Source organism: Apis florea, unplaced genomic scaffold (assembly GCF_048593485.1).
Source record: "Apis florea isolate Af1SG1 unplaced genomic scaffold, ASM4859348v1 contig_3772_pilon, whole genome shotgun sequence".
Lineage (NCBI taxonomy): Eukaryota > Metazoa > Arthropoda > Insecta > Hymenoptera > Apidae > Apis > Apis florea.
Window position 1 is genome coordinate 65,788 of NW_028256845.1, and position 17,292 is coordinate 83,079.

General features: G+C 32.1%; 1 protein-coding gene and 1 long non-coding RNA gene across 2 annotated transcripts in view; one reads left to right on the forward strand and one right to left on the reverse strand.

Moving 5' to 3' along the window:
* Nucleotides 1-7,654, forward strand: part of LOC100867394 (lachesin) — a 60,747-nt gene extending 53,093 nt beyond the window's left edge. Inside the window, exon 8 of the mRNA XM_031914920.2 lies at nt 7,410-7,654. Within this exon, the coding sequence (XP_031770780.2) occupies nt 7,410-7,654 (245 nt within the window). The remainder of the gene's footprint in view (nt 1-7,409) is intronic.
* LOC147656406 (uncharacterized) overlaps nt 1-17,292 on the reverse strand; it is an 82,782-nt gene that overhangs the window by 53,352 nt on the left and 12,138 nt on the right. The gene's annotated exons all lie outside the window — the stretch shown is intronic.

Here is a 17,292-nt window from a genome sequence, read left to right on the forward strand (position 1 = left end):
TCTCAATTTACGTTCTCTTCACGTTCAAAAATATAACACACGTGTAAATACATGAACAAATGTTTATCACAACTATTAATTTGATTATCGCCCAAATTTATAAAATCAAAAAGAGGAAAAAAAAATTATTATTCGAAATAGAAAAATAATTATTATTCGCGGACAAATATACACGTCAAACTGTCAAGCCTCACAGTGCACGTGGATTATTGAAATCGTTGTTAACAATTTACATGCAAATCAAAGATAAATGCCCGCACGGAATAATTGAAATAATCGCATTATTGATATACAAGAAGATATCGGGAATAATAATGACGACAGAAATAAAATGTGACATATATATATATATATATTTTTTTTTTTTTTCGAAACAAGTTGACCTAGGAAAAAAAAAAAGGAAAAAAAAAAAATAAATTTCGTTGCAAAATTTTCCACTCGTTAACCGATACCCTGCTACCACCGTTGGCAAAGTAGATCGAACGACATAGTTATTCGCGATGTATAATGGTCGTTCACCTAATGACAATGGCAATTAGCATTGATTATTAATTTGAGCGTAATAGCCGCTGTATCGTGCTGGAATTGGCCAAGCTGCTTATTTTTGCGAAACTGATGGTTATCGTATACCGATCCCCGCAAATCCAAATTTGTTCTCGTTGCCGATTCCCGACGTGGATATATTCGTTTGACTATTCGACTATGGGGCGGGGCCGGGGGGAATAAATAAATAAAAAAATATTTTGTCCGCGTAAAATCGTTGCGTAAAAAAAACGATAAATTTTAATTCTAAGCAAAACTGATGTATTTATTCCGCGAATAATAATTCGCAATTTGGCCAGTGATGTATTTCACAACATTTATGCATTTGTGCATATTTTTTTTTTCTCTTCTTTCTTTTTTTTCTTTTTTTTTTTTTTTGGAAATACATTAGCGCGACACACACGGAATTAATATGGATGGAAGGATGGAAAATGTGTAAAATTCGTTACGATTTTTGATTGGAATGATCGATGTTGTCGGTGATAATAATAAGTTGAAATTAACAACGTGAGTTTTTGAATCTGGAAAATTGTAATGGCTGACAAATTTTTGATATTCGGTTTAGTTTCTATTCTAGGCGAGAGAATAAAATCTTTCCGAGTGAAATCGTTCAAAAATATTATACTTTTGTAAAATCAATAAAATTCTTTCCCTGCACAAAGATTTTCATTAGAACAGGAATACTTCCGTTAAATTATTCTATTGTAACATCACAGTAAAATATACAGGTATTATTATATTTTTAACAAAAATTCATAACTGGAAGGAATGGAAGAAATGAAACGAAAAATATTAGATCCAATTCGATATAAGACTATTAAAAATTTAATAAAAATATCAACAATGCGATCGCAGGGACAATGTCTAAAATTCCAGTGGACGGAATAAATATATTGGACGATAAAATATATATATATATATTTTTTTTTTTTTTTCTAAAAAACTATCGACCATTGACTATTGGGTTAATAAAAGGAATGACCGTTGACCATGGTGATAATTCTCCAAATATCAAAAATCCGTTAGCCATTTCCGTTCCGCTCGTTTTATTCGGTGAAAAATCTCGAGTGCACTCGAAAAAAAAAAAAAACAAAACAAAACAAAACGAAAAAAGAAAAAAAACGAAATTTCATTCCCAAATAATCGCACGCGGCGCATGTTGTTTCCCGCCCCCTTCCTCCCCCTCCCCATCGTACTTAGCAATATAAATTTTCGAATAAAAGTTCCGGGAGACAACGCGTATGCGGTATATAACAAGACTGCAACTTTAAAATGATCGAATTTATTGCGCGACGTCGTTGCTCGTTCGTTCGTCGGTGGTGCACACGAATTTTATATATCGCAAACTTCATGATGTAAATCCACGGGGAGAAAATTATGAAACGAAATTCAGAACTTGGAAATGATCGTACTTAAACTCTCATATGCCTCTTCTTTTATCTTTTTTTCTAACAAATTTTTTTTTTTTTTTTTTGGTTCAAAGCTTTTTTTTTTCAAAGCAAATGTTCTAAAGCGGAGGGTACATACATAATTCTAATTCATGGTACATTTTGCCGTCATTTGTTATTCACAGTTGAGGAAGCACGGGTGTTAAAGAATTCTGTTTATATTGAACCGTATTGGAAAATATAAAGCAGAGAGTGAATGTTTGAGAAAGGTATACAGAATATTTCAGTAAGTGGAATATTTTAATATTGATAGAATTTCTAAAAAATTGTTAAAAAAATTTTTCACCGATTTCGACCGATCAAATTAAGAAAGTTACTACCATCCATGAAATCGTAAAATTTCCCGTAAAACTAACACGTATTAACGCGCCAGCATAAAATTAAATTTCTTTCAACTCCAATTAATAACAACCTGCGTGATATTTAAAAAAAAAAAAAAAAAACAAAATAAATATTCGATTATTCGAATATTTAATTAAAAACCTGAATTTAATTCCAAAAAAAAAAAAATCAAAAAACACGAGCAATCTGATCATCAAAAGCGAATCATGAAAAATCATATTTCAATCCCCCCTAATTGATTCGCATTCCCACTTCGCTCGATTCTCTTTGATAAACAGCGAAACACGCGACACAAAAAATTCACATGCAAATCACGATCCGCCACGCCGTCCACGTAAACATAGGGAGGGGGAGAGAGAAATCGATTCCCTTCGATCCAACGAAGGCGCACGAAGGGTGTTGGATGGATACGGGAAGACGTAACAAGTGGAGAACAAAACTGAGCTCAAGTATTTACGGGGAAATCACGGTTAACACGCAGTCCATTATCAGCAGCGCGCTACGCCCCTCCTCGTTTAATGACGGAAATTTTATCGCGTAAACCCCCCTCCCCCGTGTTAAACTAACTGATCCAAGGCGTGTATTAGCGTATAGGGGAGGAGAAGCGTGGTTGTCTCGCGGCGTGCTCCCAACTTTCTCGTTGAAGTCACGCGATCGGATAAGCTGCGGGGGATTAACCGTTAAACCGATGGTATAAACGCGAGAGAAAAGAGGGAAATGTAACGGGTGGAAACGAAGTTTAGGTTGATCTAATATTTGGGAAAATTGGATCGAACGTTTTGGGAAGTTGGGAAAGGGAGATTACAAGAGGCGGTTGAAATAGTTTGATAATTGTTTCGGATGCTTTTGGATGTGTTGGTGGGGGATGAAGATGGTTTCTCGGTTTCGTTGCTTCGTTCGTTCGGTAAATTTGGAATATTTTTGGAAAGTGGATGATCTTTCGAAGATATGTTTTTCACGATATTTCGTAATTTCGAGTATTTTGGATATATTCTTTTTTTTCTTTTATATCGTGACGATGGAGAAAAGTAGTTTTATTTATTGATGAAACTTTGAATGATAATGTGATTGTAAAGTAATCTTTTTTTTTTTATTTCAAGTTGGAAGAAAGGAAGAGAAAATGAGAGAAAGAGAGAGGGAGATGTCAGGCTATATTACAATGTCGCTGCTATAGCAAGCAAAAGCTGATTGCTGTAAAACATTTTTTAAATTTATCGTAAGATAAATTATTGGAAATTTCAATTTTAAATTGAAATCAAGAGAAAGTGATGAGGATAGAAATATAGATTCGTTATACTTTGGATAAAAATGGATATCTATTAATATTTAAATCTAATTAATTTTGATTCATTATAAATTTCAATTTAAAATTTCCAATCGATAATATGACGATTATCTTTAATCTTGCTTCGTGATAATATTGTTCAGACATTTAATCGATAACCTTTATTACAATTCATATAGTAATTGTATATTATTAGTGTTTAAATCTAATTAATTTAAATTCTAAATTTAACTTAATTATCTTTAATTTTATCTTAGCTATAGCATTTCTTATTAAATTCCATTATTATTATACTTTTACCATTTACTGTTTCCTGCTTACTTTTTGCTTCTATTTTTCCATTAATCCTTTATTTGATTATATCATTATTATGTCATTCTGAAAATTTCGTTGGATACTCAAATTTCTGTACTGCCCGTCTAATAATTTCAGTGAAATCAGAATCTCTCTTTATCAGCCTCGAGCATGAAATGACATCGATAGTAAATATTAATTATTAAAAAGTATCCCATTAAAGATATTCGATAAAATATATAACATGAGATAACAAAATTATTTTATCATCCATCGTATTCTTTATAACAATGAACAATAATAAATCGTTCAATAGAGATTAAAATTTAAATAAATAATCAATTATTGAGAATTGATAATAAAATGAAAATGTACAAAATGTACATTGAAAGAAAAGTATATAGTCGATGAACAAAACCAATATCCATTTTATTCAATCCTAATTTTTATCTAAAAATTACACACACACACAAAATAACACACAAAGCATTTTCGAGAGATTTCGTACCATATCTCAACCCTTCGTTATAAATAATTACCATTATACAAGTTCAAAATTGCGCTTGTTGAATGTAAAAAAAACCTCGACAACAATCGTTTCTGTTAAGAATTAAAATACAATTATTCTCAAACTTCTCAAACACCTCGATCGATGAAACGATGAAACGACAACAGGGAAGCACGAAGAGCTGCAACAAGCAGATCAAAAAATCGTTGGCACACCCCGTACACGAGAAGACACGATTGGTTCGATGGAAGAGGAGGAGGAAGAGGAAGCAAATAAGGGATGTAGCGGAAAAGCGGCGAGCCCGAGGATGGGGGACAATGGGCGAGATGTTGGCACGTCACGTCAACGGCTAAAAGTCCGCGAAACAATATCCAACCACCATCCCCCCCTACATCTCTCTCTTCCCTTTTCGGCCGCTTCTTCTGTTCCGTATTAGTTATCGTTTATCAGGCCGGGCAGACAAAACGCGCCGCCGGGAATTGGGTGAGCCATCTGTTGCCAGACATGATCGATAAAAGTCCGCCAAGTGCTATCAGTGCTAAACTGCTATTTCGACGAGCTGCCGCACGTTTCACCCCTCCTCCTCCTCCTCCTCCCCCGTAACCTTCTCCGACAAAACGGGCCAAACAGCAGGGTCTCTTTCCTTCTTTTCTTTTCGATTTCTCCTCTCTCTCTGCTGTTTCTTTTCCCATCCCCCCCGCAACATCTGTACGGAACCAGAAACCGATCGAGGAAGTGTATACGCAATAAATTGAACCCGGCCCCCTGCAAATTGCTCGTTACGCCCTCGCCCCGCTCGATTAGCCTTTTTGCGAAATTCTCGATGGAAGGATGGAGTTTTTTTCTTACGCGACGTTTCGATTATGCTTTGATAGGTTTTTGAAGGAGGGATGTGCGTGTTTTTCGAGCATTGGAAGATTTTGTGATTAATTGGATGTAATTTTTTTTACAATTACGGTTCACCCGATTCTTCGAGTTATTTTTGTTTAAATTTAATTCACTTCTAATCGATCGATTATTCAAACAATTTTAAATCGAATAAATGATCGCTGCGTAAATTCATTCGTTCTCATAACGTTATTATTATGTGGAACGTTGAAAGAGGAAAGACTTGGATCGTATTTTATTTCGTATTTTCCGTAATTTCCGGTGAATTACTTGAGGGATATAATAATTTTAGAGAACAATATCGAAATAGTAGGGGCGGGAGAGACGAAACTTCCCATTTCGCCTTTTCCAATTTCTGGTGTGTCAATTTTGCAACACATGGCCCTTGCGTTATCGCGATAGAAGATTGCACTTTTTCCCCCTGTTCTCCTCTTTTTTTTTTTTTTTTTTTTTTTTTCCCCACCTCGGACAATTCCTCGGGATAACTTGATCAAATTGTTCCCTCGCCCGTGATAGGCCGGTTGAAAAATCATTTTACTCGAAAGGGAGCGATAAACGAGTCTAATTTATAACTAATTTATTCGTTATCCGATGTATATCTTTTCTTTTTTTTTTTTTTTAATTAAGAAGAAGAATTTGTGAAGACAATTTTTTTCGAATAAAGAAAAACGAACGCTCGAATAATTTATCATTATCATCTCGCGTTTGCGTACATATTTTTCATATATTCAGATTTTTATAATGTAAAAAAATTTCCAGCGAAAATAACATTCTAATTTTAGTATTCGTTCTAACGAGATGTGTACTCGGCTGACGTTTTATTCTCCCTTGATTCGGTAAAAATATTAGAAATCGTATTTACATTCCCGTAAATACACAACTATTCGTTCGTATTCCAAAAGCCAATAAAGTGTGCGTACATAAGATATTCGCAACTCGGCGAATATCTGTAAATAAAATTGCTTTATTTCCACGAGTCAACACGAATCACAAGAAAATAACACGAAACGATCATCGGTGAGATAAATTCGAAAATCTGATTAAAAAGGAAATAAATTATTTCCTACAAACAAAAAAAAAAACAATTATCATTATTTATTATTATCCCTTCTTGCAATAAATTTTATCCAACGTTACATTAAAAAATGGAATTAAATTCAACGTTGTTCAAATTTAAATTAAATCCAAAGTTTCCTCATTTCGGGATTAATCTCCGGGTGGAGGGGGGGAGTAGGAGAGTTTGTCCACGTGTTGTCGTGGAAAAATTTTCGAAGGAACGGAATCGTAAAGGAAATTTTAATATAACAAGTTGCACGACGGTTTCGCCGTCGGGGCGAATATAGAGAATATAAAAAAAAAAAAAAAAAAAAAAAAAAAACTCAAGTATTTTTATGAAACCGCAGCACAAATTTAATATCGCCTGTAAGCAGTTGCACGGAGATGCCCGGCAGAGATTAGTGTGAGAGTAGTGTGTACATGTCGATACATGTATAAATTGAATCCACTATAGGAATTCCTCGTCAAAGAGTGGAATTCTTGCTTCCTCTTTTTCCGCCAATACCGCCTTCTATGTACTGTGACGTCGAGCGTGAAAATGCTCCACTCCACCACCCCCCGTTCCAGTTTCTATCGGGGAGTTATGCATGCGGTAAAAAAAAAAAAAAAAAAAAAAGGAGAAAAAAAAGAGTGACGTCTGATGTCAGTTAAATTGTCCTTCTAACTATCGGTAACGTGACATTGTATCGTATGGTATAGTCGTCTTCTCGTGTTCGAAATTCGTTTCTTACGCGTTGTTACGCGTGAAGAATTCTCTCGTATAATTGAGAATTTATCAAGAATTATATTCTTGATCATCGAGCGATAATAAATACGTGGTGATACGAGGCCTGACTATGCAACGACTCGTACTACTAGTTTCGAATCGAATAATTGGAATGTTTCGAGTAAGAGAATATTGCGTTGAAATAATACTCAAATTAAAAACTTTGAGTATAACAGGATTATTTCGCGTTCTTTATTCATCAGAAACGGTCGAGAACGTCTTCATAAAAACGTCTTCTTTAATTATAATCCAACGTGAAATAATTTCTCTCTGTTGCAGATATGGATCTGCCGAAACACTCGAAAAAATTGATGAGAGGGGAGGATGACACGAACGAGGCGATCGGCGATCGGGATCACAGACTGAATCACGTGTATCAAGGTTCTTTACGGGAAACAGGTTCGACTTTGGAGCCATTCTTCGACGGCGACGACGCGTCTTCGTCGACGTCCTCGAACGACATTCTACCACCCGCCTCTTGCATCCTTTTGATAGCATTTTCCCAATTCTTCGCTTTCACGTAAAGGAACGTTATAGAAGAAGAAAAACACGCGTGATTAACGAAGAGAGAGAGAGAGAGAGAGAGAGAGAGAGAGAGAGAGAGAGAGAGAGAGAGAGAGAAAAGAAAAGAACGAAGAAATCATATATATTTTTTATTTTCAACGACGACGATCATCGATTTTTTTTCTCTCGTGTATTTTTTTACGCATGCGTTATTATACCGCGAAACAAGATGATTTTGAAAACGATGATTTTGTTAACATTTGTGTCGATGTCTCATCGTTGCATTTGTTCGATCACTCCATCGATGATACTCTACAGGATCTAGCCGATGAATTATAGAATTGAAATGGGTTATTTGTTGCAGAATTTGTTCGGTAAGTAAAGATTATGAATAAAAATTTTCGTTTCGATCGATTTTTTTTAAATTTTTTCATATCGTGTTTAAACGATTATTTTAAGTTATTAATATTTATTTTGGATATTTAACGGTTGAATAAGAAAACATTCTCGTATTATTTCTTTCAATGGATTTATTTTACGAATGATATTATAAAATAAAATTCATTGACGAAAATTACACGAAAATGTTATTCGACAAATGTAGGTCGAACAAGTTTGTTACACACAACAATTTCTTCTACTATACAAATTTATACAAATTTTGATATTTCGTTTTGGATCGATTAACTTTTTCTACAACTTTTTCGCAATAATATTTGTCTAGTTTGAAAGTAATAAGTAACGTGTAAACGTGAAAAGAGTATAGCTGAATTAGAGCAATTTTATACGAAACTTCGTGATCCGCACTGTTGAATGACTGATAAAAGTATCGTAAGCCTTGTCGCTATACTTTTTAACTAAAAATTCGAGAATTCAATAAACTGGACCAAAGTACTAATATATCTAATGTATCTGTAACGAAAAATTTCTTCAAACTAAAATTACTAAATCCTCTGATTCTTCAAAAGTCGGTATTCTATTTATCATTTAAAAAAAAAAAAAAAAAAAAATGTACAATATACACACAAGTGAGAACCAACAATTAAACGTCCACATTTTATATCGCGAAATTTATCAAATATCACGATTCAAATCTATATTTATTTATCATCAAATTTTTAGTTACCATATTTGGAAATTTAAACGTTGCTAGCTTCACTTATAAAAGCTGAATTGAACAACAAATTATACAAGTTATATCTTATCTTATTTGTGAAAATTTATTCGTTCGTTCATCCGTGTAATAAGAGAAAGTTTGAAAATTTATTTTTAACCACAAAATTCTCGCGATCGCTTGGAAGGCGATAAATTTAAATTCGTTTTGCCGTGTGGGCATTTTTATCTTCCCAATTAAGAAGACACGTCTCGTTAGAGCAATTTCGCCATCCACCTGTTACTCTGTAATCTACTTGACCTACGTGTAAGTCCACACTTTAATGTAGCACCACTCGTGCGATCTTTCAACAAAAGAACCAGACCAGAGAAGTATTTTAAAGTGGTTTTAAAAATACGCGCCAATGTGTCAGGTAGTTAAATACGGTAAATGACTATAAAAACTGAACCGGTTGAAGGAAGGGAGGAAAAACATATGTACTCTTGGCCTATTAAATGATCTTTTTTTTTAGCGGTTGAAATTTAAGAAGGGATCATAATATCAGATATAATTTTTAATAATAATCAAATTCTTTTTAATGAAAATAGAATTAGAGATTTTTGATTTATGTTATGTGCGGGGAATTGTATGAAATTATATTACAATTAATAATATAATAAGAATTTCGAATTTTAAAACTTTGATACTTTATAATCTTTTCTATTTTTTTTTTTTATTATAAAATATTCTCCAAATAATAATATATCGTTATATAAAATTTCTCGGAAAATGATACCAGAATTTCGTATACATTTTTAATTTGTACAAAACATAATAGGATACGCGTAAAGCCAACAATCCGCTTTTGTAATCTACTAAAATAATTTCCCTTTGTAATTATTTCACATTAATCCCTTATAATTTAATATTGTTTCGTGTACATACGGAATTTTAGATAAAATATCTTAATTATTATTCCACTCTTTGACAATACTACACATAGAATCACCAATTATCCTTATCCTTCTCTCTTCAAGAAAGACGGATAATCGATTAATTAAAACACCTCTCTCCAAAAAAAAAAAAACACATCGAAATAATAAAAATACAAAAATTAAGAAAACTATTCTCGAATCATTCGAAGCATCATTCATTTCATGAGACGTGCAAGAAATAAATTCCATCGTTTCTCTAAATGTTACCAACAAGCGTAATACAAACAGAATTCTTCTTGTACAACAACAAAAAAAATTAACCCCTCCAAACTTCCAATACCGTACCCGTTCTAAATCACGCCACGTCACGAAAAAAGAAGCGAGCGAGCGAAAAGTGGTTAAAAATTGAAACGAAATTGAATCCTTCTCGCTCGGCATCGTCCACAAATTGAGCACGCCTATCGGATAACGAGAATGCCCCAACAACCCCCTGCTCCTCTCGACGATTCATCGAATTTCATCCGATCCACACCGCGATCATCTCGAAAGCAAATCGAGCAAAAATCGCCCCGGCTAGATTTCCCTCCCTTTTGTTTACTCCGCGAGAAAAGAAAATCGAAGAGGCATCTCCTTTCCTCCAATAAACTCGGTCCACGGTTTCACCACCGCGGCGTGTGCGTTATCGCGTCTGGTCGTGCGACGAACGTGAAATTAATATTCTAACGAATATCGGGGAAACGGCAGTTTACGAAGATCTCTCGTCACGTCGAACAGCTCGCTTCCACCACGTGTGATTGTTCGTCCGTAGGCTTAACGAGATATCTCGTTAGCGGCGCGTGTTCGTGTCCCTTCCTCTCCTCGAGCGAAACGGCCCGTCGAATTGTCCCTTCTATCTGCTCCAATGATAGAAATTATTAAATCCCGCGTTTTTCCTCTTTTTTATCATCTAGTGCTCGTTCTCTCCAACCTGTCCTTCTTTTCGACGGAGGGAGGGGATGTCTCTTTTCAACGTCCGTGTGAGTTCAGCGTTTCTCAACGTGGTGGCATGAATAAATTTTTGAAGGTGATCGAAGAATTTATTTTTCGATCATAATGATCTCTCTCTGAGATCTCTTGGCTATCTCTAAAAATTCACATGTTGTGTACAGATTTTAATAAGATACGTTTGTCGAAGAATGATCGATCATTACGGCAAGATAAAAATTTTTCAAGGCTTAGGTCGAAGAAAAGATTTAATGTCAAATTAATGCTGACGAATATTAATTTTCTTGGCTTGGATAAACACATTTAAAGATTTTCCAACTGGGCAAAAACGAAGGAAGAATCAAAGAGTGATTCTGAAAAATGTAGTCATTTAAAAGAAAGAAATAGGTTGAGAAACACTGGTACAGGGAAAACGAGGAGAAAGAGAGGAGAGGATGTTTCTCCTCGATGAAAGTAGATATTATTATTATAATCGTTGACAAGGATATCAGGCAGCCGAGATAAATAAACGTGAAATTTAGTTACGTAGCTCGTCAACGAGCACAAAGAAACGCGTGTGAATATTTGATTTGATTAAAAACGAGTCAACGTTTCATTTCGTAAATGATACGGAGGATGGTTGGATAATTTGTTGTTCGATGGCTTTTCATAATTCTCACTTCGTTCTCGAACTCGTTGAGCGATAATTTACAATAATCGAGAAGATTATTTGAAAAAAAAAAAAAAAAAAGGTACATAGACCTGAAGAAAAAGAAAGATTTGAAAAATGATAAAAGAATCCTTTGTTTCACGATAATGAAACTTTTTGCGAAAATTTAATTTGGCTAATTTTTTTCTTTTTTATTCTAATTAGTTTTCTTTTTCCTTTCTTTATTTAGTAGCTTAATAATCATTAAAAAAATTTACACGGAGATTTCATACGTCAATTTTTTACATTTACTAATGAGCCCAATTAAAATTACGAACGGTATTATTCACATGAACGTTATTCACGCGTTTCACTAGGATAATGAAAAAAATGAATGGAAATTTCATCGTTGACGTAGGTATCATCGAGAGGAAAAATGTGAATTCCATTATTTCCTTTTCTTCTTTTCTTTCCTTTATTTTTTCTTTTTTTTTTCTTTTTTTTCTTTTTTTTTTGTATGTTTTCGATGAAGAACAAGAAATAAATTGGCAATTATCAGCAATATTTATGCGAATCCAATACATATCCGTAATCAATTACAACGTAGTGATAATTAATTTGACATTTTTAAGCAACGATTAGGAGTACACAAGTCTGAAGATATCGTTAGATTTGTAATAAATGCGAAGAAAAAAAAAAATTGTACAGTACGAACTGAATTTATGGTAATCGTTACATGAATTGGAAAATTAAATTGACAAATTACTTGATTAATAAAGTAATTTAAAGTTGTATTGTAGAAAATTTAGTTAGCGAGCAAAGAAAAATACATCTTTTAATATTTGAATTAAAGTTTGCTCAGTTTTATATAAAATTATATATTTCATACTTATTCTTTCTATTTAAACTTTTAATGAGTTCAAAAATGGAAAAAAGTTCTTTCGTTAACAACAGAAACAATTGGATCGATCAATTTCCTTATTAATTTTACGAATATATAATATTCGTTAATTCTAATAAATAATTAATCGAGAATCGCAATCAAATTTTTGCAAATTAAACGTAAATTTTCCAGACAAACATACTACGCTACGAATATTGTAAATCAAATCTTTACTACGAAAATAAACCGAAGCAACTTTTTCACAGCTTTTTTCCCTTCAAAAAAATTGCAAAAATTTAAATTCATATTCCAATTGAAAATCTCAATGGAAAAATGACAAAACGTATAATTTAAAAAAATTATACATAATAAAGTTAAACTCTGATAGGAAGAGATCAATCAACATTCAAATTTTTAATATCATTATATCTCGTAAAAAAGAAATGCAATAAAATAATACAAATTAAATCCTTAAAAAAATATCCACCAATGTGAATATAAGACGTATATAAACACCAAAACAACGCATAATCAAAAATTTTCTTCTCGAATATTTATTCACGAATCTGTCACGAAACTGGATAAGAATAATTTCAAACCAACAAAAGATCATACTTTATTCTAAAAAAAAAAAAAAAAACGTTATAAAAATTATCTGTGTAACGATAACGATAAATGCACTGCCACAACAGTATAAAAGTATAGTCGATTCATTCAGCGTGTGTGCAACGTGCAGCGTTTTAAGCTCCCATTTTTCCATCCCTCGCGAGTATAATAAAAGGTGAAACGAAAAAAAAAAAGAAGAAAGCAAAAAGAAAAGAAAAGAAAGAAAGAAAAAAAGTCCAAAAAAAAAGAAAAGAGTCGCGCGATCAAGCACAAAATCATTAATTAAAATTCGTCGTCGTATGAGCGTGAAAACGAAGTTGTATCCTGTGCTTTCGATACTGTTATTATCGGTGTGCATGCAGTGAACGCCACGTTGTTCGTATGATGAGCTTCCACCAGTAATGTAGTGTAAAATAAAATAAATAAAATAAAATAAAGTAAAATAAAATAAAAAAAAAATGAAAAACGATAAGATAAGGATAAAGTGAAAATTATACCGAGCTATAACTCTGTAAGAAACGTAAACTTCCCCTGAACCCCTTTGCTTTTGCAATCGACAAAAATAAGAGGAGAGGGATAATGTATCGTCGAGCATTTATTACGGCGAGTCAGTCGTTCATTATGGGTGATCGTTTGCAAGCGTGTGCATGTGTGCGCATCTTAAACGGGTATGTAACGTTAGGAGATATACATACGTACGATTTTTACTTATAAATGAAGCGAGCAAGATTCGAAGATATACGTGTGATTTGTTATCTCTTTTTAAATTTTGAATTGTGTTGATTGGAAAATATTGTAGTTTCTTGAGTTCAAAATATATATATATATATATAGATTAATCTTTATGAAACTTTCTATTTGGTATATCAAAGATTAGAAATCGATTGCTAATTTTACGTAATATTCGTTTCAGCTGTGAAATGGAATTAAAAGAAAGTAAAAACTGATGCTCGCTTCGCTTGAAAGAACGTGCCAAAACGTATGAATTTAGGGTAAAAAAGTACCGTGTTCCATTCGTCAATCTGATTTTTTATTCCTCATCTTTTCTTTTTGTTTTATTATTATTAACGCGCATCGTGAATATTTTTTACGCTTTATTTTGTGTAATGTTCAATCATGCAAGATGTTAATACAACAATGTTTTCGATAATGATATCATCTTGTTAATATTCGAGAGATCTTTTATTCGAATTTTATTTAATTAGGAAGTGAGATATAATGAACGCTAGCTTTAATTTCTCTTTAACTTATTCGACGGAACGAATTTCTTTTGTTTTATGAGAAAATAATCTCTGCTCCTGACTTCCAGTTTAATAATTAAACTAGAAGCACTTCGTTCAAAAGAAAAAGTGTGAATTGTGCAAAAAAGAAAAAAAAAAAATTAAAAATGCAAGAAAGTTTAATTTATACAATTGTTAATTGAATTTTTGAAGAATTAAATTTATTTGAGAATTTATAATCCAACAAATTTTTTAAAAAATTAACAATATTATTTCGAAAATTATTAAAAATTTCAAAGTTTCAAATACGAAATTATTAAAAATCAAAAAAATTTTTTAAAATTACTCGATTTGAATTTACAAGTTTTGAAAGTTTTTTTAAAAATTTGGAAACGCAACAATTCAAGATTTTACAAATAACAATGATTAGAATTAAAAAAACAAGAAAAATCGTTCCGAATAAGTTATTAAATTATAATGATAATTTGAAAGCTACTTCTAAAACCAAATTATGAATATGCAAAATGAGTGAAGTACGAATGAATGGATGGATCGTTAGTAGAAAGAAAGAATTAAATGCGACATTTAATATCAGTGGATATGAGAATACATTTATGTGTAGATTGTGTAAAATATGGAATATAATGAAACGATATTATTAAAGTTATTGAATTGTTGACTGTAGGTGTTTACGACGGTTACATGATAAATATATATATATACATAACTATATAATAGATTGTAAGATATAAATAAAAAAAATGAAATCAAATTACAGTAAAATCGGCCTTCCACGTTACAATAAAACAAAATTCATAGATTTTACGTTTAAAAAAAGAAAAAAAATTCTATCGACTCTCTTCTTCGAATAATAATGCAAAACGAAGAAAGATTGATAGAATTTTCTAATAATAATTTAGCGTAACAGATATTCTGTTAATCGATCATTAGATAATTTATTTGATATTAGAATTAAATACGTGCCGTCACTATTATATTCCATCATGTTATAATTCTTTATGAAATCCGGAATCGTTTTAAAATTGTAACTTTCAATTTTTCAATTTGCAAAATTATAAAGACAATTAAACGTGTAAAGTGAAATGAAGTGTATATTTATGCAAGACAAAAAGCAATCGGTATAAAAGCGTGTTGTAAAATATATTATATTATCGATATTATTTAATTGGTAGTGCATTGTTTATGAAAAGATGTAAATACTTTTGTTCCATAAACTGTTCTCACTACTAAAAAAATTCAGATCTTTTACGAATGTATTATTAAAAATCGAGTGAAATCGCAATGAATATTAATATTTCTAAAAAAAAAAAAAAAAAAAAATGCACCGAATTTAATAGTGTAAGTTAAAGAGCACGTGGGTGAAAGCTTAATGACGAAGGAGAAAAATTGTTTAAGAAAATACATACAAATAGATTCATATCGAACACATATCGATGGCGTTTCACCCACGTTGTATTTTCCTTGAATATCAAGAAAATATCTTTCCTTCTGAATTCTAAGCGATTTCAAAACAAGATGATCCTCGAGACTATCAACATCTGAATTTTTATAGTATTGTAAATATTTCATTAGGTATCTGAAGATGGTATCTTAACATTTATGCATATTGCAATTTCATCAAACGTAAGTAAATGAAATATTAATATATCAATATTATTTTAATGCACGACGTTACCTTCTAATTCAAAAATTTATATTGGAATTTTTTCATTTTCATTAAGATGATCACCTTTCTGATCCCATATTCAGATACCCAATGAAAATAATTTAAAAAATGACAACAACATCGCAGAGAATTCCTCTTTCCACTTCTACACTCGATCAATTTCATTTGTAACAAACAATCTCAATCCAACTCGAAACTCGACTTTCTAATGCTTAATTACTTAACGGACGCGAAATTAGTGTTAGTATCCATTATCATCAATTTACGATGATTAGTATTCATGTGCCGATTTGATAATAAAAGAAAAAACCAGAATAAAAAGAGAGAGTAAAAAAAGTAAACGTATATCGAACGGTTAGCCTTTGAGAAGGATTCCAAAAAATTGTCCTTCTGTAAATGGTCTGGCCTTAATATATTTTGCACTATACATACGTAATGTTATTTAAAAAGGAAAGAAATAAAAAATGAGAAACATTTCTCCTATTGTGAATACGATCATCTTCCCCTTCGAATATTTAAGGACGCATCGCATTACTGTACAATAATCACGCGCATACATATGTAATAAGTTAATATAATGTATGCAATATATATATATATATATGAATATAATTAACGATATGCATACCTGCGTCAATGTAATTAAATAATGTACCATGTAATAACGTGATCCCAGTGATGGACACTTGTACTAAGCCTACCAATGAATTATCGCACTGCTGGTACCAAAGGAGATAAATATATAAATATAAATATAAATATAAATATAAATACAAATATAAATATATATAAATATAAATATATATATATATATATATATGAAACTGAATAAAGAAACGATTAATGTATAAATTTTACTGTCCATCATTTTTAATCCTGTCAATTTACAACATAACGATGGTTAGCTAATAATGATTTAATATCGGTTAATGATCTTTTTAATTTTTAAATCAATGCTGTTCCATTAAAGAATAAATATCGAATGTTATGAAAATATTTCATAACATATATATATATACAATCATAAAATAATTTTATGAATATTATGGATATCAAAAAATTTTAAATTGACGACTTTTGCTTTCTCTCAATTTCAGATTACGACATCATCGGTCCAATATCTCATTAATCTTCCAATCCACCCTGATCAACATATAATATTTCATTTTAGAAAAATCCATCAAGCGTCTCCACCATCCAAGAGTAGATTCATTATGCTCCTCGCATTTACGAGCCTACCTTTTTTCATTTAAAAAAAAAAAAAAAGAACGAGCAAAAAGAGGAAAGAAAAAATATATATACATACACATATTTCTGCATCGTTCGTCCCATAGGATAGATGCTCGGAGTCTGCGCGATGTTTCGCGTTGAAAAAAAAGAAAAAAATAGGCGGCACATTCGAAGCATTGATACTCGTTGACCCTGAACAAAATCATCCAACTTGGTGCCCTTCGCTTGCCAGGCACAAAGGGCGCAAGCAAAGGGCGAGCTTTTCCATTTATATCGTTCAAAGAGACATCGGGCAACGTCCGTTATTCGTGTATCAAATGGAATGTATCGTGTTTAACCCCCGCCACCACGTCATGAAAATGACTGATGGCCGAACACCGAAATCCTGTTTC